This window comes from Labeo rohita, chromosome 5 (assembly GCF_022985175.1).
Source record: "Labeo rohita strain BAU-BD-2019 chromosome 5, IGBB_LRoh.1.0, whole genome shotgun sequence".
Lineage (NCBI taxonomy): Eukaryota > Metazoa > Chordata > Actinopteri > Cypriniformes > Cyprinidae > Labeo > Labeo rohita.
The window spans coordinates 38,604,376-38,631,173 of NC_066873.1; the positions used below are offsets into that span (position 1 = coordinate 38,604,376).

Below are 26,798 nucleotides of genomic sequence, written 5' to 3' on the forward strand. Positions count from 1 at the left end.
GCTGTGCTCAGGGCTGTCATGGCTAATCTGCAGCGCTTCACTCCATTAGTCTGTACCTGGAGATTCAGGTTTGGCTTACATATTAGTGCTGGATTGTATAACACGTATATGATGTGCATTGATCAAACGGATCGGGTGTCTTGGAGTACCGATGGAATGTAACTGCCAGTGTTTCTGCTATTTTTAGGGATGCACAATATATCGGTTAAGCTATGGATGTTGGTCAATATCTGTCTGTCTGTCTAGAGAGTGAGAGATACATTACCATTCATAAGTTTGTTATCTCTATTTTTGTGTATTTGAACACTTTCCAACGACTGTATGATTTTGAGATCCATCAGAAGGAAACACAATGCATTAAGAGCTGGGGGTGAAAACTTTTTGAATTTGAAGATCAGGGTAAATTTCACAAAAATTGTGAAAAATCAAAAAATGTGTGTGACCTAATGGATTTTTTCTGAAGAACAGCAGGCAATTTAACTGTTCAGGACAAACAAGGGACTCATGAACAACTAACAAAAAAAAAAAAAACACCGTTGTGGCTTATTCAGGTAAAAACAGTATTAAGAATCAAGCTTATGTACACTTTTGAATGGGGTGATTTTTATAAATTAAACTATTATTTTCTCTTGTGGACTATATGTAAGCGTCTTTTATGTGAAATATCTTATTCAGGTCAGTACTAAATAAAAAATAACATGCATTTTGTATGATCCCTCTTATTTTGGTAAAATAATTAACATTTGCAGAATCTGCAAGGTGTATGTAAACTTTTGACCTGAACTGTGTATATACATTGTATATATTTGTATTTTTTTACTTATTAGATTTGAGATAGTTTGACTATATGAATATGAATACTCATATTTTGCATTAGATTATTGGAGTATGTTAAAGTATGTTAAAGAAAATACTATTTCAGCTTTTCTACTTCAAATTTTCACATTCAGTTCATTGATGTTACTTGCCATAACACACTGAATTTTTGATATTTACTAGAAACTGAAAATTGATTCTGCACTTTTTTACAGTGTAGGAAATTGGTATCCTAGCACAAATTTAACATTTACAGTAGGGGTGTAACGGTACACAGATGTCACTGTTCGGTACGTACCTCGGTTCGAGGGTCACGGTTCGATACGATTTCGGTACAACAGGAAAAAAAATGCTAGGTTTCTTTTCATTTATTTTAAACGTGAAAATACTAAATATTATATCAAATTAATGTCTTATATAGGCTATAAAGTCTGCAGTACATATATACATACAAGGAATAAATACTTGAAATATATTTAATTTAGTTAACTGATAGACAAGGGGAAAAACTGTGCGACATGTAACGTAGCCTATATTTGCTGAGTTTCAGTTCAGTGTTGTGACAGAAAGGAAACTCAATTGGCAGAAAGTGACATTTGTTTTTTGTTTAAGTTGATTTTGCTGGTATGAGGAAAAGTTGAAGTAATCGCGCCGGCGCACACAAACACAAGACATATCAGTTCCAGGCTTCTAGCATTGCTAACTTGACAACGCAGTTTATCAAAATAAAACAGTGAACCAAACATCAGCGCGCCCACCTCACTGAGTCACTGTTAGAACGCAACTGAACTACAAAGTATATAATTTACATAATAAATAATAGTTTAGCATTTGGATGCATCGCAAATATGGAAATATTGGATTTGTGCCAAATGAGAAAGATAAGATACATGAACAAGCTGTTCTTCTGCTGGCGGTTATCAAGCAGTGTTGAATTACTGTGGGCGCCCCCTTCTGGATTGAGGGTGAATTGCCTGTATTTGTTGTAAGGCCTCATGGACCGAACTGAGATGCCCGTACCGGGACGGTTCGGTACGAATACATGTATCATTACAACTTAATTTACAGGTATACAGGTAGAATATTTGGCCACAGAATGTCACAACTGACCAATGGGAATGGACCATTTCCAGAGTACTGGAATACTAATAATATACATGAACATGCATTATCTCATTACATATCATGTGTTCAGTTTATCTAATTTGTCTTGTCAGAGATTAAGTTTGTGGAATGACTCATTCGGGTATTGGTTTGACTTCGAGCTTGTGTGTGTCTGGCTTCACTTGTTACTAGTGTAATCAAGGATGCTGCACAGGTGGCCTTCATCCTCTCAGGAGGAGACCTGAAGTGCTCTTCACCTCTGTGCAGCTTTTTCCTATTTCTTTTGTTTTTCACTACAAGGCACTGACCCCAGGCCATCCCAGTGGTGTACTTCTTCCCATCCTTGCCTTCTCTCTCATCTCTCTTTGTGTGTCTTCATGCCTCTCTGAAATTTTATTTTCATTCCGCCTCTTAACGGAAAATATATTCTCATTTGAAAGGGCCGACTCGCCTGTAACCGAATCACTTCGCACCCTGAACATATCAATTTAAAGATGCGCGAGAAGCGAGACGTGAGACGTGAGCTAGCTGCACTGAAAGATTTCACAGTCATTGATTGGCTCTGGGTCCGTTGCGGATTTTAATAGCGGCTTTTAAACTTAGCAACATTTACCAGCAGTTTATTAGCTGGCCGTTGACCGAAAGTGGTTCTAAATGAATTTAGACCGAGGCCGGAGAAGGTTTGAGAGCGTCTACATGGGATCCGCTGAGTAAAACAGAAACGGGGCCTCTGCTTCCTCTTTCTCAGCTCTTTACCTATTAGAGATCCATTACCAAAGAGAAGACAGGACTAGAGGCCCTATAGAACAGAGATAGAGTTTCAATCCTTATCTACTGAGAGTCTATTGAAAAGAAAGAGAGAGTGATACACAACCTTTAGCTGTAGGTGAGACTGCTTTAGTGGTCGCTCTGATGACTTGGAATAACTTGACTTGAAACTTCCCTGAAATCTGGTTTACTGTTGTTTGTCATGGTACGAAAATTTCAATTATCAATACCAGAGAAAGTGCACTTTGCATGGACATTGTGCTCTCATGGACTTCATGGACATTAAGTGTACCATTCTGGTCAGAACCATTAGTGACTTTTTTAAATAGTGATGTAAAAGCTATAATTTTAAGTCCATTTAAAAATTAAATGAAATAATACAACTGGTCATTGGAAAAACAGCTACTGACGTATAATGGACTATATTTGATTTATTTGTTACTTGGCAAAAAAAAAAAGTAATTTAACTTCATTAAATAATTATGTATTTCACATTATGTTCCAACATTACATCATACACCATTAAATGGCCCAAATATATTACTAATATAGATGTTGAAATAGATTTACATGAATATATTTGCAATAAGTTTTAGTTATTTGATTTATATTTATTCATATTTTTGAAAAACTCTATAAGACATTGATAAATGTACATAAATAAAATATATTAAATTATATATATAAAAACCTGTAATACTTTTTTCAGGATTGTAAGTTAAAAATAAATAAAAAATAATATATATATATATAGTTAGTTTTTGTTATAGTTATATAGTTTTAGACCATATATATAGTTTTTGTTGTTTTGTTTTTGGAATCTATGTTTCTTTCTAAGTTAAAAGAATATATATATAGAGAGAGAGAGAGAGAGAGAGAGAGAGATAGATATAGATATAAATTTTTCAGTTTTTTAAATACAAAGTTTACTAAAATACTATCATTTTTTTTTAAATACTAAGTATTTATTGTAAACAGTATGGCGTTTAGATATTATTTTGATGAAACCTTGAAAAGCCAACAGATATTGTAATATATATATTCATATGGAAATTTATTTTATATTACAATATATTGTATTATGTTACAATATTCCTTACAATATACAATAACCTTTTCAAGGTTTCATCAAAATAAGGTTTCATTAAAAAAAAATATATATATATATATAATTTTTTTTTTTTTTTTTTTTAAATGCTGCTCTTTTTAAAAAAGTATCACAGGTTCCAAAAAAAAATTAAGCAGTGCAACTGTTTTATATATATACATATATATAGTTTGAGTGCTTTCCCAGAGCATGCATGCTAGTGTTTAAAATCAGTATGTACAGATACTGCACAAAAAGTGATGTCTTGTTTTATTTTAGTATCGACTTAGTGCAGAAGTACCGTTACAGTACTTTTGACATTCTTAATCACAGCAGTAAAATGTGCAGTTGGCAGTAAGACCGCAGTATATGAGTTACTCTCTCTCTCTGTCTCTCTCTCTGTTTCTGTTAGCTTTTGACAGATGTGCCTCTAATCCATCCAAGCTCCCAACCGCCACCATGGCCCTGTGTAACCTCTATTTTTCTGTGTGTCTCTCTCTGTCTTTCTTTCTCTGTGTTCTCTATGCAGTGTTCTCTGACAGACCAACCCTGCTGAGTTATAACAGGGGCAACGTGTCCTACTAAACAAACGTCTACACACACATACACAGGGGAACACAGGCACAAACACACATGCTTACATGTGCATATTGTCCCATTAAAATCGTCCCTGTCTGTGCACACGTCGGCCTGCCTGTTTGTATTAGTAATGGTGTTATTAATAAATATGACCTCATCTGTGTCCACAGAGAACTTCCTCTCCCTTCCCGGCGCTCCCTCTGTGGACTTCATTTGCTTTTCCCTTCTTTCTTTGCAACTCTCTCTCACAGTCTCTTTCAATGCAATACATCTTTCTGTGTCTCTGGTATATCTTGCCTTCACCCTCACCCTCTGTGTCTCACCTTTTCTCTGTTCTTGTTCTGTTTCCTCTGCTGTTTTTTTTTTTCAGAGTGTCATCCATCTGCCCTCCCTCTGTTTTTTCTTTACTCTAGTAGTCTGTGTCTCTTTCATGTCTGCTCCTTGTCACTCTCTGGCTCTCACAAGCTCAGTTGTACTCTTATATTCTGTGTGTGGTGTATGAAAACACAAAGAAATATCTTAAATTTACCAGGTTGAAGCCCACAAAAATACGTTCAGGTCATATTTCACACTAAAATTAAAAGATTTTATGTGCATGTAAATATGCATGTGTATATATATATTTTTTTAAACTACAAATTACATTTAATTTAAAATAATAATTTTAGAATTATATACCTTAGTAATATATAGTAGTATATTTAGTATTCCATAAACATTTAGTATTCCATAAAAAAATATTTAAAAAATATTTCAAATTGAATATATTAAAAAAGTATTTTTACATTTTTTTATTCATTAAATGCAGTAGACTGCTGTTCAAAAGTTTGGGATCAGTACGATTTTTTAATATATTTTTTAAAGACGTTTCTTATGCTCATCAAGGCTGCATTTGTTTGATCAAAAATACAAAAAAAAAAAACAGTAATATTGTGAAATATTATTGCAATTTAAAAAGCTGAATTTTCTTCAGACATTACTCCAGTCTTCAGTGTCACATGATTAAATTATTTTTTTTTAACAATATATATTACTGTTTAAAAGTTTGGGGTCAGTAATTTTTTTCATTTTCTTTTTCTGATAAAAATTAATGCTTTTATTCAGCAAGGATGTGTTAAATTGATATAAAAAAAAAAAGTAGAAAAGATGTATATTTAAAATAAATTGAAAAGGTTCCAAAAAAAATATTAAGCAGCACAACTGTTTCCAACATTGATAATAAATCAGTGTATTAAAATAAATTCTGAAGGATCATGTGACACTGAAGACTGAAGTAATGATGCTTAAAATTCAGCTTTGCATCACAGAAATAAATTATATTTTTAAGTATATTAAAATACAAAACCGTTATTTTAAATTGTAATAATATTTCACAATATTATTGTTTTTTTATTTTATTATTCTTACCAATCCAAAACTTTTGAACAACAGTGTGTAACTTAATTTGCCGTCAAACATGACCTGGACACATTTCGTGAGATTCGTTCAATATCACTGTCAGTCTATAATTCTTTTATCCACATCGATTTACTCTGCTTGTTATATTATGTTTTTTTTTGGACAATTCCAGCTGCGTATCTGCATGAATGTTTCAGATCGCAATGTATCATAATTAACCTTAAGATAGCGTGTACCTCATTTATTTTAACGATAAACAACTGGCAGCTGGTTTACTTTCAATTAACATTCACTGAATGCATTAGCTAATTTACGCTGACAGACTGCCATCAAACTATTTACCTGATGTTTAAATAGAAACATTGATTCATTGTAGAGCAGCAGCCATATGTGAGAATTATTGCAATTAGAACCAGCATGTGAGGCTTATCCCAAAGGCTTGATGTCATCATGTCGTAATTAGAGCCAATGATGTTTCTTTTATGATGTGATGTTTTATACAGTGTGAAAAGGTGTATTAGGATGCATTAGAGACTGTGGTAATCAACTGGATACCATAGTATTTCCTCATTATAATGTGTAGCAGCTCTACTGTTCCCTTCGGGACGGAGTCTCAGGGTAAACATATGAGCTCACCTCAACCTTACCTCACCTCTGCGCGTGTATGTGCGCAAAGGTGAGCCTTCGTATTCTTAACGGTCAATAAAGCATGTCAGTATGCACTTATTTGAAATGGATATGTGCATTTTTCTATTATTCATATCTCATGAATAAAACTCAGCTAAAATATTCTGGTTTCTCCAGTCTCGTCGAACACAGCTGAGATATCAGTAACCTTTGGAAAACTGACCCACACGCTCTCCTTTCTCACCCCGCATGGACGTCCGTAGGGCTCGCAAACACTTGCTGTTGAAAACTGAAGCGTCATTAAGAGAATATTATTTATTCTGCTGTCGAAAAAATGAGGGAGCAGATTGTTTTATAGCAGAGCTGAACTAATGCAAGACCAGCTGATTTTTAAACAATTGAAAGTAAACCAAATTACTTAATGTTGTTTTTCATGCAGTCACCATCTGTCGTTTTCGTTCTCTTTGCATTTTGCTGCACTATATAATTACGGCCATTGTGAGAAAGGTCCTTGAGAATAATGTGGTAATTTCGAATGGCAAAGTTTATCACAATGAAATGTCCACTAACGAGACATCTAGTTTTATATTGTGATAAAACAAAAATTGCTTCACCCTCAGCAGAACAACTTGTACAGGAACGCTTAATTCTGTACCTAGTAGACCAAGAACGAAAAAAAAAAACAAGTTTGTTTGGGCAGGGTTGAATCCTGGGCTCGAGAGCCACAGTTTATATCAGTGGGCATCTCCTAACATGGGATTTGTTTGGTTTGTACTTTTTTATGAGAAAATTTTCAGATAAATCTGACACAGCCCTGAGGTTTGTTGTGAAAAGGCTTGAAATGAAGCCAGAGCATTACTTTGTGATCCTCCCACTTATATAAACACAACACACACACTAAGCACTGGCACCCTAAAATCTCACCCACACAGATCCTCTCACATACTTGATAAAGTATCAGCATGAATTATAAAGACATTAAACACTTATTGGTATATACAGTTTGATTAAACCACACTCCATAAAATATTTCAAAATATATATTTTTTATTTTTTTTTAGACATATTCAAAAAATACAATTATAATAATGTATTAGTAATATAAAACAAATATTTTATATATTTATGTTTTACATAATATAATATTTTTATTTTTTATCATATATTATTTTGGCTATTTTTAACATACAGTACATTTTAAATGTAAATATCTTATATTGAGAATATAAATATAGATATAGATGGATCTTGCAGAATCTGCAAAATTGTACTAATTTTACCAAAATAAGAGGGATCATACAAAATGCATGTTATTTTTTATTTAGTACTGACCTGAATATTTACATAAAAGACATTTACTGAATGATCTTCAGAAGGAAACGTTAGACCGGGGGGTGAAAACTTTTGAACAGAATGAAAATGTGTACATTTTCCTTATTTTGCCTAAATATCTTTTTTTTTTTTCATTTAGTACTGCCCTTCAGAAGCTACAGAAGATACTTGTTATATATACATGTTTCCCAGGAGACAAAATAGGTTGCATTTACACTGATCTTCAAATTCCAAAAGTTTTCACCCTTGGCTCTTAATGCATCATTTTTCCCTCTGAAGCATCAGTGAGCATTTGAACCTTCTGTAATAGTTGCATTTGAGTCCCTCAGTTGTCCTCAGTGTGAAAAGATGGATCTCAAAATCATAGTCATTGTTAGAAAGGATTCAAATACACAAGAATGCTGAAAATCCCCAAAATTTGTGGGACCTCAAAGACTTTTCTGAAGAACAGGGTGTAGTTTAACTGTTCAGGACAAACAAGGGATTCATGAACAACTATCACTAAACAAAAAAACAACAAAAACAAAAACAGCTGTGGATCATTCAGGTAACAACACAGTATTAAGAATCAAGGGGATGTAAACTTTTGAACAGTGTCATTTTTATAAATTCAATTCAATTCAATGTAAATGTCTTTTATGTGAAATGTCTTATTCAGGTCAGTACTAAATAGAAAATAACATGCATTTTGTATGATCCCTCTTATTTTGTTAAAATAATTAACATTTTGCAGATTCTGCAAGGTGTATGTAAACTTTTGACTTCAACTATATATAGAAGCAAAAGCCTCTAAATCCATCTGACGTCTTCCTTTAAAAAATGCATCAGGCTCCTATATGTGGGTTTCTGTGTAAGTACCAGCACTTCTGATTGGGCTGAGGCTGGGATTTTAGTGAGTTTGAAGTAAAAGTATTTGACGGACATATATATGTATATATATATAGATAGATAGATAGATAGATAGATAGATAGATAGATAGATAGATATATAGGAGGGTTGCACCACAAGCTTGCTATTTAAAGCTTGAATAAAACGCATTTGCACCAAACACTGTGTGCTTCAGTGAACTTATTAGACATTTCACCATCTCTGGACGGAACAGTTGCACAAGTTCTTTCAAGGTCGTGGCGCTCATAAAAGGTGGTGCATGAGTGAAACTATTTTAGCACAGAAGATTCTCTAGACTGTTTCTCAACCGTCTCAGAAAGGCCGTCCTCCCACACACTGTCTAGTCATAGAGAATGTGTGTTTGTGTGTGTGTGTATGTGTGTGTGAGCGTCTCCACGCTGGCCTTGTTGGCGGGTTGCTAATTTCTTGCCAGGCCCAGCAGCAGGTGGAGGGTATTACATGCTTCTTTCCCCACACACTGGCATAGTTAAAGAAATAACAAAAGCAACCCACGGCATTTTCTCAGACGAGCTTTTATCGGCTCAAACACACCACAGCCAAAGCCCACTCTAATGAATGCTGCTCGAGCTGTGTGACTGTGCCACTAAATATTCATATTTGTCACAACCACTGCTTTTTTCCTTCTTTTTCTTGCTTTCTTTCTATTTTTAGAGGACTGAGGGTGAGGGTCAGCTTGACAGCAGGCTAATTTAAAGCGAAGGTCGGCCATCACGACCCCATGAATAATTGGCTTCTTGGGGTCAAAGGTCAATGCAAAAGTGCAGTCACTCAACAAAGAGAGCACACACGCGAGCCGACGCTTCTGCCTCGCTGACCCACACTGCTCCTCTTATGTGTGGACAGACTTTAATGGCCTAACGAATGACCTTGCAAATGGACACTGGTAGAAACGAAGGACACAATACGACACTTTGATCAATACTAGTGCTTACAAGCATGCTAATATCTAGATGCTGTTCACATACTAAACTAGTTTCACTCCATTTCACATATGCTGCTATCAAATGCTTGGGCTAATTCAAGGTAATGTTTTCGATTGTTTTACCCAAAAATTAAAATTCTGTCATTAATTACTTACCTTCATGTAACCCATAAAACCTTTGTCCATCTTTGGAATATGATGTTTTTTTAAGAAATCAGTGAGATTTCGGACCCTGCATAGACAACAATGCAACTGAACGTGCAGCGAAGACTGACACACAAGAGAACAAATAGTTCAATAAAGTCGATTTTTTTCTTTTCACACAAAAAGTATTCTCGTAGGTTTATAACATTACGACTGAACCACTGATGTCACATGGACTCATTTAACGATCTCCTTACTACCTTTCTGGGCCCTGAACGTGCATCTTTGTCCTAAACGTCTATGCATCTTTGATGAAATCTCTCGAATTTCATAAAAAAATTCCTTAATTTGTGTTCTGAAGTTGAACAAAGGTCTTACGTGTTTGAAACAACATGAGGGTGAGTAATTAATGACAGAATTTTCATTTTTGGGTGAACTGTCCCTTTAACATTTGTACTTGTAGTACTATATCCCTCTCAATTTTGACTGTATAGTGTCTCAAGCTTCATTTTATGATTCTGGGTAATTTTTGGGTAAAATTTGTTGGATAGTCTACTATTCAGACACTATTGGTATACTAGTTTCAACATGTGCTTTGGGACATGCTTATTAGGACGGGTATATGCAAAATGGGACATAAAACAAGACTTTTACACTTAGAAAAGTGTTCCAGTGAATCCAAAACCACAGTTGCATGAATGACGTCCAATCTGAAGCGAATGCAGTAAGCGCTAAGCCAGTATTCTCGCAATTAGCACTGCTAGCACCAGTGTCTTCACCAAAGCCGAGCCAAAACCGCAAAAGCGGCCTCGGATAAGCATCAGAGAGCATATGACTCAGCAGTGTCTCCCCTCCGCTCTGCACGGCTGTGATTAGCGTTAGCAACGTCAGCTAATGAATCATCCGTATTATGCCGCTGTCACGCTTGATTTCAGAGCTTAATAAAGGGATGTTTTAATTTAGCTCTGACTGCTCTCTGTGCGTTTCACCATAGGTGAGAAGGTGGTCAGATTGGTTTGAATTTATTCATGGCCGAGGCTTTTTACTACAGCACTGTTTCAGAAACTCATTTACAGTGGCCCATGGTCGATTTGCTATTAAACGAGAGGTTTTAAACAGTGTGCTGGGCTACACATGTCTAATTCATGAGGGTGTTGAAAGGCTTTCTGAGTGACACAGAAAGTTTGGAGGCAAATTTGCTGAAAATTGTTATGGGAAGTTAGCTGAATTTGATCAGCTGAGTGTTTTATCAAGGGAAAAACTGGTTTATAAATAAAGCAAATATGTTTATAGTTTTTAGTTGTTATAATTAACTTTGTATTGAGCTAGCATTTAGATAACTACAGTATGTAAATGTTTGTGTGTTCTGAGAAGTTTAAAACTTCGGAGTTTGGTGCGATATTTAGACTAGACTCAGAAAGTTTAGGTTAGTTTTTAGTAGAGATAATTACATTTGTATCAAGCTAGCATTAAGATAGCATTTAGAAAGCTACAGTATATATTTTTGAGAAGCTTAAAACTCAGGAGTACGACTTTTAGTGCAGCAGTTAGATTAGATTCTATAAATGAATGTTAGCTTTTAGTAGTTAATTACCTTTGTGTCAAGCTAGCATTAAAATAACATTTAGAAATGTTTTTGTATTTGTACAACTTTTAGTGCAGTAGTTACATTAGGTTCAGTAGGTTAGTTTTCTGCAGTTAATTAACTTCGTATCAACCTAGCATTTAGAAATCATCAGTATGTAAATGTTTTTGTGTTTGAGAAGCTTAAAACTCAAAAATAAAACCTTAAAGGGATAGTTCACCCAAAATGAAAATTACCCCATGATTTACTCACCCTCAAGCCATCAAAGGTATATAAGACTTTCTTCTTTCAGACTAATACAATTGGAGTTATATTAAAAAATGTCCTGGCTTTTCCAAGCTTTATAATGGCAGTGAATGGCTGTTGAGATTTTGAAGTCCAATGAAGTGCATCCATCCATCATGAAAAGTACTCCACGTGACTCTGGCGGGTTAATAAAGGCCTTCTGAAGTGAATCAATGTGTTTGTGTAAGAAAAATATACATTTTCAAAACTTTATAAACTTTAGTTAGCGGATGGCGGATGATGTAGGTGTAGCGTAAACTAAGGTAAGAATATGCTAGTCTTGAAAGAAAGATGTTTTGTTTACAGCAAAGGAAAACCAGTCTAATTTGGCTCACATCAAAATCCTCCAACATTTTTCTTTACAAATCTAGAGACTGCCGTTTATAAAGTTTTAAATATGGATATTTTTCTTACAAATTCATCGATTCCTTAAAGAAAGGCCTTTATTAACCCACCAGAGCTGTGTGGAGCACTTTTTATGATGGATGGATGCACTTTATTTTGCTTCAAAATCTCAACAGCCATTCACTGCCATTATAAAGTATGGAAGAGGCAAGAATTTTTTTTAACGCATCTCTGATTGTATTCATCTGAAAGAAGAAAGTCATTTACACTTAGGATGGCTGGATGGTGTGTAAATCATGGGGTAATTTTTATTTTTGGATGAGCTATCCCTTTAAGTGCAATAGTTAGATTAGTTTCAGTAAGTTAAGGTTATTTTTTTAAAAAGTTTAACATTAAATCATGCTAAAGTTAAACATAGCATTTATATAGCTACACATAAATGTTTGTGTGTGTTCTGATACGAGTTTTAAGTTGTATTGTGCAGGTGTTTTTCAAATCCCACATTCTCCACCAGAAAAACACCAAACCCCACCACTGGATCTGTTTGGAGTGTTTATATCTTGAGTGTGCGTGTTTGTTGTAGCTTTTTCTGCACAGGATAAGGTGAGGAAGCAATGGAAATGAAGTTTTTTGATGGCCTATTTATTTTGGAAAATCAACAATGAGCACAGTAGCAAATTGTGCCAGCAGACATTTCGTACACTAGCGTGTTTGTGCATGCACATCTGTGTATTTTCCATACAGTTAACCACCATTAGTTTGACATTTCTTTGCCTCTAAGAAGTGCACACTCGTTCCCGATGTGTCCTAGATTTTTCCAAACAGATCGTAAAGTCATTGGGATATTTTTTTTCTTTTTCTGACTGGTGCGGAAGGTTCAACTCTTAAGCTGAGGGACTCTCCTTTAGGGGTTAAACGTTTTAACAGCCACGCTTCTGCAGAGGCACACACACAATTGCTCTCCCAGATGGGTCGTGCTTCTAATTATGGCCCAAATTGAGTTTGCAGGTCATTTGATTAAAGTAATCCGATATGAGATATTCGCAGAACTTAATTTTATGTGCATGGGTGCGCAACTTTTAGCATACTCAAATGGACAGCGGCCCTTTTCTTTCTTAGTGATTCAATGTGACTGTGCTTTATTATAGCATGTGTAACTATACCTTTTAATCGATCACGGGGGGAAAGGGTGAACTCTTCAGAAACCTGATCTGTTTAAACATCCCCTCCTGTCTTATTCGTTACTCTGTCTTTTTAGTGCTGTATTCTTATTACAGTATGGATTCTTTCATGTGTTATGTGCATCTGTGTGACAGCTGACTGTCTTTTCCATGAGAATATTTCAGACACACTGGCTTCGTCTCTTCATCCCCTTTCGTGTGGCTGTGTTTCTATCTCAGATAGAGAGAGAGAGAGGGATCACACTCTAGAGAAGGACATTAACCTGATTGAAAGCGCCCACCCCTCACCCCCCGAGCTAGCTTGACCTTCAGTCACTTGTCTGTGTGTGTATCTTACACTCCCATAGGAGCTTGAGTGAAAAAAAGAGTCCTCTGGTAGTTTCAGTGAGAAGCAGAAGAAAGACTCAAGATAAGGAGCCGGAGAAAAGATGGTTGTACATTTTGAGGCCAGTCGACAACAGGAGAGTGATCATGAGAGTCTAGGGAATGACGGTATGATGATATACTGGTGATCAAACTTTGTCAGTCGGTAGAGATTTTGCTATGCCTTTCATTCAGAGTGGCCCTATTTAAAACATCTGATAGAAAAGTGCATTCTGCAAACTTTCACAGACACTTTAGACAGCTTTGTTGATTATAAAAGGACTGGTTCAGATATTGATGCGTCTAGTCTTTTATGCATTTGGCAAGTGCTTTTATCCAAAGTGAGTTGCAGTGTATTTTAGGTCGTTTTTAATCATCTTTCTTTGGCTCATGCGTTCCCTGGAAATCGAACCCTTGATCTTGCTGTTGCTTGCGGCATGGCCTGTTGTTAAAGCAACAGGGATGCTAGTCTAGTCACTTGCATCCAGTGTAGACACAAAATTGTTTTTTGGTGCAGAGCCAACTTAATGTATTAATATAGTTCAAATGGTTCGCAGTCACATGTATGAATATTGGCTTCTACAATAATTTAATATGATTTTTTGTTAATCTTATCTTTTAGTTTTCTATAAAAATAATAATCAAGTCAAATCCAAACAAAAATACAATTATTTAATCTATGGAGTATCTTTTATTTATTAAATAGTGACTCAGTTATCAAAAATATGCATTACACTTTGGTTATGTAATTTATACAGTCAAACCAAAAATTATTCAGACACCAGATATAATTTTTGATATATATTTTTTTTTTACTAGTGGGTGCAGGACACTATAGTTCATTTATGTAAGTGAGGATAGCAAAATAAAGTAAACTGTGAAATAAAATAACCAAAAATTCTTCATACAGTGTTTAATTGCTAATGTGACCTTTTTTACCCCACAGACTGAACAAAATTAAGCATTGCTTAGTAATTAATCAGCAAAGTATTGATAGTTGTGTAAATATTGTCATACTAACAGTTTGTACTAACAATTTTTGGCTGATTGTATGCATTACATATCTTTCTATCAAGATGTATTTGTTCTGACACAGTTTAACTTGTCATATTTTATTACCATTTTCTATAGCAAATAAACTGTGATAAATGTGAGAAATGTTGAAGGTGTCTGAATAATGTTTGACTGTACATAATATTTTTGTTATATAATATGATTTTCGTTTTGATGCCAGACTTTATTCCTACCTTCTACCTATCTAAGAATCTTACCTTTTACTTTCCAATAAAATAATAATAAAATAAAATCAAATCCTATATAATATTAAATATATAAAGTATCATAAATGTGTAAAGTATTTAAATGACTCACTTATCAAAAAATATGCCTAAATGTAATTTATACCTAACATTTTTGGATGCATTGTGGTTATATACCATTTTTTTAATTATTGATTATAAATATATATTTTTTAATATATTGATTATAAATATGCTATACTATAATTATAGTTAATAAAAATGATAGAAATGAATGATAGAAATTCTCTCATCATTTGGTTCCAAGCTGTATGACTTACTTTTTTTCTGTGTCACACAAAAGAAGATATTTTGAGAAGGTTTATTTGTAAAATACAATGAAAGTCAATGGTCACCAAAACTTTTCAGTTACCAGCAGCCTTCAAAATATCTTTCTTTAAGTTCCACAGAAGGAAAGTTGTACAGTTTTGGGGTGACGTGAGTGTGAGTAAAGGATTTTTTGATTGAACCCTTTAATATTGATTTTAAGTCGTTAGCTTAGCAACTTGCTTACATTTTACTCCATTGAAATCTATTGTCTTTTGTTCACTGCGTATCTGTTGAGTTGCTGCCTATGAAGACTGTTCCAAATCAGTCACTTCTGTGATTTTTCTTTTCTCTTACAGTAGCATGCTGTGTTGAATGGAGGAAGTAGACAGCAAAGCAGTTTACTAGTATTTTTGAGAGCCTTTGTTTCCGATGGTAGTCTTACTTCCATGTTTTTGAAATATAATCAGCATAATTTTTGTAATTATGTTTTAAAAGACGCCATGGACATTGTTAAAAGCTGTTGGTTGTAATGAGAGCTATTGGTTGTAATGAACTGCATTAGGTAGTTTTCTGAAATGGGAATTTTTATAGCTAGAAATCTAGTCTTAGATACTTCTTGAGTAAAAGAAGATCTGAGAAGAAAGATGTGAATAAGCATTTCAAAACAGAAGCGAGAGGGTGTCGCAAATGAGAAGAAAATTACAGGTATTTGATAAACTAGTCAAAGAGAAGAAGTGATTTATTCCACAGATAGCTTTCTCTCCTCTGGCCGCAGCACGGCGGTGAAACAAATAGGTCCGCGGGGCGAGGAGCAAAACAGAGAGATAGAGATGGCGAACGAGAGATGGAGGGATGATTTGGGTGAGATTGGGGTAGCGGGGCGTGCGGGAGAAATCAGAGACAAATTATTGTTGTGTGAGGCAATTGTTGCGATAGAATAAGCATTCAGTTAAATTGAAGACCTCAGACTTTTGCAAATTGCCTGAGATAACAGTGTCGCGAAGACAAGGCAAGTCGTTTGTATTCCCGCCGTCTCACGAATTCGCACACAAAAGAGGGGCTCGCACTCAATCAACAGAAAGAGTAAAAATAACCCACAGTCTTCCCCTCCTTAAGTCTCTCAGTTTCTGCTTATCTCACCTTATCTCTCAAGCTCTCATTTGCGTACAGGAAGTGAATGGATCGAATCTGGCCATTGGTTGATGATCATAAATAGCTTTACACCGTCTAAATCCCCCTCTGGCATGCTGGGAAGGAGGAGACCGGGGGAAGGAAGATGATAAAAGCAGGATGCGGGGAGGAGAGAAGAAAGGAAACAGGAAGATAAAGAGGGAAGTCTGAGGTGAAGTGGGCTGGGGAGGGATTTGAAAAGAAGCGAAACCCGCATATCATGACAGTAAAGACATGCATTTCGAAGCCACAAACGCTACAGATATCCAGAGACGGATGGATTAGTGCGCTTCGGAATAGACGCCACAGTGCCTTCTCAGCAAAATAAAAGAAAAACAACACCAGCGATACGAAAAACCAAATTCGTCCCAACATGACATGCGAGTACATCACAGATACTTGCGAATCAGCATAAACACAACCCAGCGCTCCTACAGACGCGCACTGGATGTTGATTAAACCTGATCTGTCCTCTTTCCGTCACTGAGATCCTTCCTGTTTACATCCCACCAGATCTCCCATTGATCTCTCATCTTATCGTCTGCTAAAATGCTCTTCCTCTTTCTCTGTTTCTAGCTCTCTCTCTCTGTATTGAACAGTGGGATGTGTGTCATGCAGAATGAAGGTGCCAGTTTTGTATCGTACAGACAATTGCAGAGCAGCACCGCATGACTTCCCATTAACTCCGCTAACAGGAAACACTTGAGGGGTGCAGAGGTTCGTCGTGGCCTCTTCTCCACCTTCTCTCTCGGCTTTCACTTATTCCATCTGAAAGACATAGACGTCAATGAGAGAGGACACAAATAGCCTCTCCACCTCTGCCCACCTCTGGCCCCAGTAGCTCTGGCTGTCAGGAACTGCAGGGTGGAGGGAGAACGACGGAGGGAAAAAGTATGGCCTGCAGGACAATTAACCCCCAAGGGAGAACAGTGGGCGTCCTGCACTTCCAGCCTATTAGCATACAAAAGTACTCAACCTGAGTGAAACACAGCTATAGCAATGGACCAAGAGGATTTACTGTACACACATAGAGATACAGTACATGCACAGTAGATTTGTTCATCTATCTATCTATCTATCTATCTATCGTTTGTTCATTCTGTTTGTACATTAGGTATATCTGTCTGTCTATCTATCAATCTATCATTCGTTCTATCTATCTATCCCATCTATCTATCTATCTATCTATCTATCGTTCGTTCATCCATTCGTCCATTCGTTTGTTTGTTCGTTCGTTCATTTGTTCATTCTGTCTGTACATTTGGTCCATCGTTGTATGTGTCTATCTATCTCTCTGTCTATGTATCGTTCGTTCATTCGTTCGTTTGTTCATTCTGTTTGTACATTTGGTGTATTATTTTATCTATCTATCTGTCGTTTGTTCATTCGTTCGTTTGTTCTGTTTGTACATTTGGTCTGTCTATTATTCATTTGTTTGTTTGTTTGTTCGTTCGTTCATTCTGTTTGTACATTTGGTCTATCATTTTATCTATCTATCTATCTATCTATCTATCTATCTATCTATCTATCATTTGTTCATTTGTTCTGTTTGTACATTTGGTCTATCGTTTATCTGTCTGTCTATCTATCTATCTATCTATCTTGATCTATCGATCGATAGATATCGTTCGATAGATATTGTATCGTTCGTTCGCTTGTTTGTTCATTCTATTTGTACATTTGGTCTATCTATCTATCTATCTATGTATCAGTCTATTATCTATCATTAGATATCATCTATCATTAGATATCATTTATCATCTATCGTTCGATAGATATTGTATTGTTTGTTTTGTTCTGTTCGTCTATCTATCTCTATCTATTTATCTATCTATCTATCTATCTACCTACCAACCTACCTATATACCTGTCTATCTACCTACCTATTGTTTGTTCGTTCATTCTGTTTGTACATTTGGTCTATCATTTATCTATCTATCAATCGAACGATAGATAGATATCTATCTGGGCCAAATGGCGTAGTAAATTAGTATGATGTTTCTCTTCACGCCCACCAGTTGCGTTCTGTCATGTTTTGCAAGTCATGTTGTGATGAATGTGGTGGCGTAGGATTTATGCATATTTAAATATGTATAGAAGTATTATACCCCTGCACAATAACAGGAACTAATGCAAGCGTGTCCCTGTAAGATATTGTATACAAAATTCTGAATTTTCCTTCCAGGCTCCCAGCCAGCTCTCCAAACATGCTACAGTTCTCTGCTGAAATGATTATGCGCTCCAGCAGTCATTGCTGAAATCATAAAAGTAGAACATAACCGTAATCGTTATTGCATAATGTTAAAGCCAATCCCGTCGCATAGCTATTTCCTGCGCTGATCGCCGGTGTCTTTAGCAGAAACGCAGCAGGCATGTCTCTCTTCTAAACGCCCCTGCGGGACCGTATGCACACAATGTGGTTACCGTTGCATTGTCTGCTAATTGCTGTTGTTCTGTTGAACGTGGCAATCATGTGAGGTGCGAAATCAACCTATGGATGTGCGCACACACACACGTGAAAGCAGCTGGGTAATGAGGTTGTCGCCGTTGACGTTAATGAAGCTGATTGAATTGGCAACACATGCAGCATTAACGACAGGTCAGAGAGGGTATCCCAGCATCCTCTGCTCCTGAGGGCATGGAAACACGTGTGTGTTGCCAGTTTCTGGCTCTCCCTCACATGCGCCCCAAACACACACTCACTCAACAGTTTGTGCTTAAACCTCATCATTAGAGTAACTGACAGAGCAAGGTCAGAGAGAGATGGACTATATTCAGAGAGGTTTATAGAGAGACGATGAAAGAGAGAGAGAGGGAGAGATGTGGCAGTACAGAGAGGAAAAAAGAGATGGTTTTAGAGTATATGGGTGTTTCTTCCATTATAGGCACTTTTGTCACTGTAGACTTTTAAAAACACCATTTTAAGAACACTTTCACACTTGAATTACTGTATTTATTTTGTCTACTAAGAATGACTTATAGTGTGTATACATACATAAGAATAATGTCATATTTATGTCATTTACAGATTACATTTGTGTTTATTATCTATACAATACATATGAAAAGAATCATTTCAGAGCTATAATTTTATAGCTTTCCAAGATTGTTTAATATGACTTTCATATAACAAAAAAATCTTAGTTTTAATTAAAAAATCAATCTCTGGGACATAAAAGTTGAAGTAACACCCAAGAATGAAAGCAAAAGGTGAAATGTAGATAATTGTAGACACGAAGTGTGATAAAGTAAGAGAACAGATGATCCTGAAGGGCATCTTAACACTCCTCCTTTCGTTTTTTGCTCTTGGGTTGATAATTAAGTGGATTAAACTTAAATTTAGCTGTTTTTTCCAGACTCAAAGATGGCCTTGATCAAAGAGCTCTTGCTCTGTGGGCTGAGGGCCATTGGGAGGGGGGAGGATCCCGGTGACAGGAAGGGATGGGAAGGGAACAGGAAGTGGGATGCGCCTGCAGCTGATCAAACTCCATTTGATTATTAAGACTTTCATCTCTGCTCATTCACTAAATGAAACATCACACGGCTTGTTGATGTCCGAGAACAGACACACACGCTCAATCATTCAACACACACACGAGCTGTCAGCCTCCCACTCGTTCACACACTCCCACTTCTAACATCATCAGTCACACTTACAGCACACATGCAGTCCGACCGAAACAACATTCACACTTTCTTCTACGAAAAAAACACACCATAATACATGCATGCCAGCTGCAGGCGCTGCCACAAAGGCATAAACAAAGAGCAAACAGCATTAAACCTTCAGTTCGACACTTTCATCAGCACAAGACTGCAGACTTGAGAGCTTCTCAGAAGTCTTGAGACTCTTTCTGAAAGTCTGAGGGGTGAGCTCACTAAAGCATCGCGCCACATTTTGGTGCAAAATGTCTTATTCATTTCACATACGCAAGACAGTTTAACCAGGTGAAATGCAGCCGCTGTGCCATGCTATTTAAATTAAGTCCTTGTCATTCTTTTCAGTGCAAACACACCTCTCTTCTATGTAAATCAGGCTTATTATAGATTGTGCCTAATTCACAAAACTCCTTGCCTGGCGCTATTAACATTGTGCTATTATCACCTGCAGAAAGCAGGCTGTAAATGGAAGTTCATTTAATAGAGGTGTTTGTTTCAACGCTGTGTGCCATTCAGAATTTAATTTAGTGCCTTTTAAATTCAAATTTGAATGTAAGAAATTAAAATGAACAAGAACTGTGTTTAAACAAATGTGTGAATCTATCATTTTAATTAGAAAATGTAGTTAGTCATATATATCACTTATATATGATAAGTGTACATTTTGTGAAATTGAGATTTATACAGCACATGAAAGCTGAATAAATAAGCAGGACAATATTTGGCCGAGATACAACTATTTGAAAATCTGGAATCTGAGGGTGCAAAAAAATCGAAGTATTGAGAAAATCGCCTTTAAACTTGTCCAAATGAAGTTCATAGCAATGCATATTTCTAATCAAAAATTACGTTTTGATGTATTTACGGTAGGGAATTTACGAAATATCTTCATGGAACATGATCTTTACTTAATATCCTAATGATTTTTGGCATAAAAGAAAAATTGATCAATTTATCCATGCAACATAAGACTTGTTTTGTGGTTCAGGGTCACATATAAGAGGTAGACCAAACAACAAAGCACTTTTTATGTATTTTTATTTTTTATCAGGATACCAGGATAGTCCTACTGAGATGTAAAATCTCTTCTATTAGAAAGTCCTGGCCAAAATGGCAGCACAGTTTCATATTAAAACTTTTTAACTTTTAAATTTAAAATGTTTTCATAAGATCATTTTGCATTTAACTGCATGTTACAACACTGAAATTATGGAAGCATGTTTCCACCACTGAATAAAAAATAAAAAAAGTTTAAAAATGCGAGTTTGTATCTCACAATTCAGATTTTTTTTCCCGCAAATGAAAGTTTTTATCTCACAATTCTGACTTTTTTCTTGCAATTGCGAGTTTGTATCTCGCGTTTCTGACTTTATTTCTTACAAATGCAAGTTTATATCTTGCAATTCTGATTTTTTGTCTCGTAAATGCGAGTTTATATCCCACAATACTGACTTTTTTCTAACAAATCCAAGTTTATACCTCACAATTCTGACTTTTTTCTTGCAATTTCAAGTTTGTCTCACAATTCTGACTTTTTTTCTTGCAATTCTGACCTTATAATTTGCCATTTTTTATAGAAAAAACCCACTGGTGTACACTGTAGAAATTATTTTTCAAATATGTAAAATGGGCAAGGATTATTGGAGTATTTTTCACAAGAGAATGCTATTTAAGTTTTCAGAATGGCTGTTTCTTTGTAATTTTTTGTATTTAGTCAATTTTAAAGCGTCTATGCCAAACGTTTTACAGTGTAGGATTAATGTGAAACAAATTTCGCTTCGAAATTTGCTACAATATTTCACAAACTGAAAAAAAACAGGAATACATAACACATTGAATTAAACAGGAAATTCTGAAGTAGAAAGACTGAAATAGTATTTTCTTGTGAAACATAGTCCAATAATATGTTTTATATAAATATATTGCCGTGTAAAATGCATTTATTTTTAACACTTTATTATTTTTATCTATCTATCTATCAACCTTTTTATTTGTTTATTTTTCAAAACATTCAGAAAAATGTTTCTCAGGCCAACGGTACAAGTTTGTCTTGACAAACTGTCTTTACTTCAGTAGGTACAGCTTACTGACACTTCGTGCTGGTTCACCTGATATTTCCTCTACATTACCGTCTGTCGTTTTGGAAAATAATACAACGGAAAATGTATAGAGTAAACAGCTCTCAGTGCCGCTGAGATGCGCGTATCTGCGGTGCTTCACGCCAGACTGAATACGTCAAGCATAAACAAGACTTAAGTGGCAGGGCAGAGACCTTGAGAGGGTTGGTGGCTCCTCTAACCGCCTACTGCCCTGTTTCTGCGGCTATAAAAGATCCCCGCCTGTTACTCTGGGGGATGAAAGCACGCTGCCCTGTTTTGACTAGTGCCATCTGATCTTATACCGAAAAAAATAGATCATATGCTGAAGGCAGATTTCCGCTTTTATTCAGCTCATTCTGTTTATGCTGTGTACTTTTAGACACAATCTGGGAGCTTTTTTTGTGGATTTGTTGATAGTGTTGAGCAGCTGGTGTTGAGTGGTCAGTTTCTGAAATCGTTGGTGTAGAGATAGTGACAGGATGTTGGGAAATTACCGGCCACTGACATGCAATAGCCTTTGTTTGACTTTCATTAAAGAAGAGATGATGGGGAAACGAGGGATGGAAGGAAGGAGGAAAGCTCTTGAGTGTGACACTGGAAAGATGTGTTTATGTTAAAGGGTGGAGTTGTTTCCTCTTGTGCAACAGTACGTTCATAGTCCACCTTCATCTCACGGCTGTGTTGTCCTGACATCTGCTGTCTCTTGGGGGTCAGGAGGTCAGAGTTCAAAGGGGGCTTATTTTAGTTTAGACGACCAACATTGGCTGTTAGTTCTGGAGAAGAGCTTATTATTGACAGGAAGACAAGAGCAGATTGGTTGGAGATGGGAAACGCTTTAGACTCACAAAGCCGGTCATCACTCAACCTTTGGCCTTTTTCCGGAGGGGCATGAAAAATGGCGGAAAAAGGGCAGTTTGTTTTCTTATGGGAGGAGTTCGCTTCCAAAGAAGTGTTCACTTCCTTTGGATGAAGCACAGTATTTATTTCTTTTTTATTAAATTATTTATTTGTTTTACAGTAGTTGGGTTTTGTGTTAATCTGTATTTTGAGATTTCTTGCTGTATAATATTTGAAAAATATGATATTTTAAGCATTATTTAATGTGTAATAGTCAACGTGTAGAAAATATAGCTTTATATATAGGAAATCATGTAGCTTTTTACATTTATTAAATGGTCTGCCTACAGCAATGTGCCTTCGCATGTGACAAGAGAGATTTACTCTCTGTTCTTGGAGGTTGAAATGGTAGTTTTCCAGAGATTTAGCACAAGGTCTCTGAGAGCTGCTCTGCTCTGTTGCTGTTGGAGCTCTACCCATAATCCCTCTGCAGGTCAAACATGATCATATGAAGCTTCTTAGTGTAACAGTCAGATATCTGTTAGTGAGCAGCAACACAGGGCAGTTTTGTGTGTGTGTGTGTGTGTGTGTGTGTGTATGTGTGTGTATGTCATATATAAAAAACAATATTTATTTTGTCTTATAAATTTTTGAATTATTGATTTGTTTTGATATTGTGTTGGTATCTGCTGAAATTTTTAGAAGTGGTGTGCAGTGTTCTGAAATAAGGAGGCAAAGTCCTCAAATTCCAAGTTTATATCTCACAGTTCTGACTTTTTTCTTGCTAATGCAAATTTGTATCTTGCAATTTAAAGTTTTTTCTTGCAATTATGACCTTCTAACTCACAATTATGAGTTTATATCAGAATTCTGAGGGGAAAAAAAGCAAGATGTAAATATACAAAAAAAAAAAAAAAAAAAAACTGAATTGTGTTGCAAAAAAGTTGCAATTACCTTATTATTATGGGCTTCCATAGAAAACAAAACATCGATGTACACTGTAGAAATGATTTTTCAAATATGTAAAATAGGCAAGGATTAGTGGAGTATTTTTTACAAGATACTATTTCAGTATTGAGAATTGCTATTTCTTTGTAATTATTTGTATTTACCAAATTTTAAAGTTTCTGTGTGTGTGTACGTTTATGTATATAAGAACAATATTTATTACTTTTTTTAATTTGTGAAATATTAATTTATCTGATACTACCTAAATTTTCAGAAGTAGTGTGCAGTGGTGTTCTATTTTTTTTTTATGTAAATTAATTTCCCGGTCACGTTTTGTTGGTTAAATAAACATTACTTACACTATCTGAAAAAAAATATATATATATATATATATATTTTTTTTTTTTTTTTTAAATAACAATGTAATCAATATTCTGTTTTTTAAAGCTAAGTATGAATCTCACCAACGCAATTATATTGTTCATTCAGATTGATTTGGAACGCGAAATGCGCATGAACACAAGAGGCGGGACATATCGTATGAACCAATCAGAGCCGAACATAACCAGTAACATCCAGTCATATCACGATGGAGGCATTGCCTCATCTCACTTAACTTTCCTCAGTTCTTTCTCAGTTACCCCCCAACAAACTCACTGCACGTTTTAGGGGTCTGTTAAAACTCAATGGGCTCAGGGGAGGCGAGAGAGTCGTGGACTCCTGCTGTAACTTTACCTGCTGGTGTTGCTGTTGGATAATGTTTCTTTACAAAAACGAGGGATTTATAAACTTTTTAATGTTATATTTTGTAATATTTGCAGTATTTTGAGAAGGCACTGCCTCCCTTTCCTCCCTTGCCAGGGAAGGAAACGCCCTTGATGTATATGTGGAAGTGCCGTCCAAGAAAAAGTGCGGAGAACACAATCACCTGTTTTTAAAGTCATGTAGACACCGCCTGTCACAACAGCCTGACGCATACCAGTCCCTCCCCACAGCACAGATATAAGCAGCAGCGCATCGATCCAATAAAAAACTGCCGTGCAAGTGGAGATGTGAGTCATCGAATTGCTATATTGCAACCCCTCTATTACAGACAACTCATTTAGAGCGAATCGCCAGCATCTTTGACTCCTCTTATCTGTCCTCTCTCTCTCTCTCTCTCTGGCTCTCTTTTTCATGCTAATGAAAAAAGAGAAACAGAAATCAATGGTCGCGAGATTGTTCCCGCACAGGTCCGCATCTCAATCCGATGATGGTGAAAGGCCGCCCCTCTGCACTTGCTTATCACTTCGAACGTTTAAATTCACACAACCTTTTCAGACTGAATGATAAAAGACAGTGCAGGCAGAAAGAGGGCTTTACATTGTTAACTCAGCCGCTAAACAGTATTTGACATTTGACGCACATTTAAAAGTCAATGGGTTTGCTCTCAAATCAGCAAATATTATCAAGGCCCTAATTTCCCTTTTTAATGGAGAGAAACAGGTGTGAGTTGATGATTAGAGCAAACGTGTGAAAACAGCAATTGCTGAACAGACTGGACCGTTCAGGCCTCTTTTTTTTCCCCTTGAAACCTTGCTTCGGGCTTCATCATAATGCATTCAGGAGAACGCAGACTCCAATTATAATTACAAACGCATCTCTCGTTTGTCCGCGCCTGTCAGAAACAGGCCGTCTTCCACGTGCGACGTGTTCTTCGTAAACGACGGTGAGTTGTGTTGATGCTGTCGCGCTCTGACAAGCATCCACAATTTTGCTGGTGGTCTGCCAAGATGCATTTATCCTTGTACCTTCTGAAAGAGTGTAAAATATGTCATTAAATTGTCCTGACTGTGTTTTGCCACTCCATAAACAGTTCCAGCTCTACTGGGATAGCGACAGGAAGGCTCTAGGGAGGTCGGCGTGTGTCTTGTAATCACTTTTGTTTATGTTTTTTGTTTTCTGTATCTCCCCTGACAGGAGCCGTTGTGTGCATCTGGAGCCTCCACACCTCGTCGTCCAATTAGAACCCTCGCTTCTCATCCAATCACAATCTGCATTCCGGAATAAAAGGAGTGGGAGCGAAAAATGGGGTGTGCGAAAGTTCTTCTCGTGATCTTCGTGATCGGCTTTGAAAAGGGGATTTGCGTCAACTGGAACCCCGTCCCACGCAAGACAGTTAAATATAATGGTGAGTATCTAATGACCAAACAAAACTGTGAGCCTACTGTCCCGTTCCCTTTTTTCCCACACTGTTTTTATGGTACTCCTCCTTTCTTTATTCGTCCGTCCCTTTCTTCTTTTCTTTAGTCGGCCCCTCCCTTCATTCTCCATGCAGATTTAAGATAAGAGGTGTGATTTCTGCTTTGAATTCACTGAGATATCACATTACTGTATGGTTTATAGGCCTTTATGGTAAAGAGCTTACATCCCTATTCGTTTGCACTCTCTCCATTTGTGCCTGTTCTTCCTTTCTCACAATGTTTTCTATGCCGCAGCTCTTATGCTTTCTCTGAGGGGAATTCGCTAAGAACAAGTTGTGCGATAGTGTTTTTAATCCTCATCAGTATTTTTGTTATTTTCTAAGAAAAAAACATCTAAACATCCTTGAAAAAATCTCTAAGCACGCAAAATGCATTTACTTGAAATATTATAAGACTTGTTATCAGATAATATCATTTGAATTATGAATTATGTTTTCTTTCCTTATTGGAAAAATGTTTTTCTTTTACATTTTTAGCATACATCTAACAAAATTTAGTGAGGTTTATACTTAAAGAAGTTCATTTCCAGAACAAAAATGAACAGATAATTTACTCATCCCCTTGTCATCCAAGATGTTCATGTCTTTCTTTCTTCACACGTAAAGAAATTATGTTTTTTGAGGAAAACATTTTAGGATTTCTCTCCATGTAATGAATGTCTATGGTGCCCCCCAGTTTAAACTTTCAAAATGCAGTTTAAATGCAGCTTCAAAGGGCTCTAAACAATCCCAGTAAAGGAAGAAGGGTCTTATCTAGTTCTAAAAACAAAAAACTCTACCTTCAAAATCATCCAGCGTTGTTGTTTTACCTTTTTTGTAAAGTGATGT

The 26,798-nt window shown here is 36.1% G+C and overlaps 1 protein-coding gene across 1 annotated transcript in view; it reads left to right on the top strand.

Moving 5' to 3' along the window:
- Positions 1-26,798, top strand: part of sema4c (sema domain, immunoglobulin domain (Ig), transmembrane domain (TM) and short cytoplasmic domain, (semaphorin) 4C) — a 73,193-nt gene that overhangs the window by 13,075 nt on the left and 33,320 nt on the right. The window contains exon 2 of the mRNA XM_051109665.1: positions 25,688-25,898. Within this exon, the coding sequence (XP_050965622.1) occupies positions 25,796-25,898 (103 nt within the window). The 5' untranslated portion in view covers positions 25,688-25,795. The remainder of the gene's footprint in view (positions 1-25,687; positions 25,899-26,798) is intronic.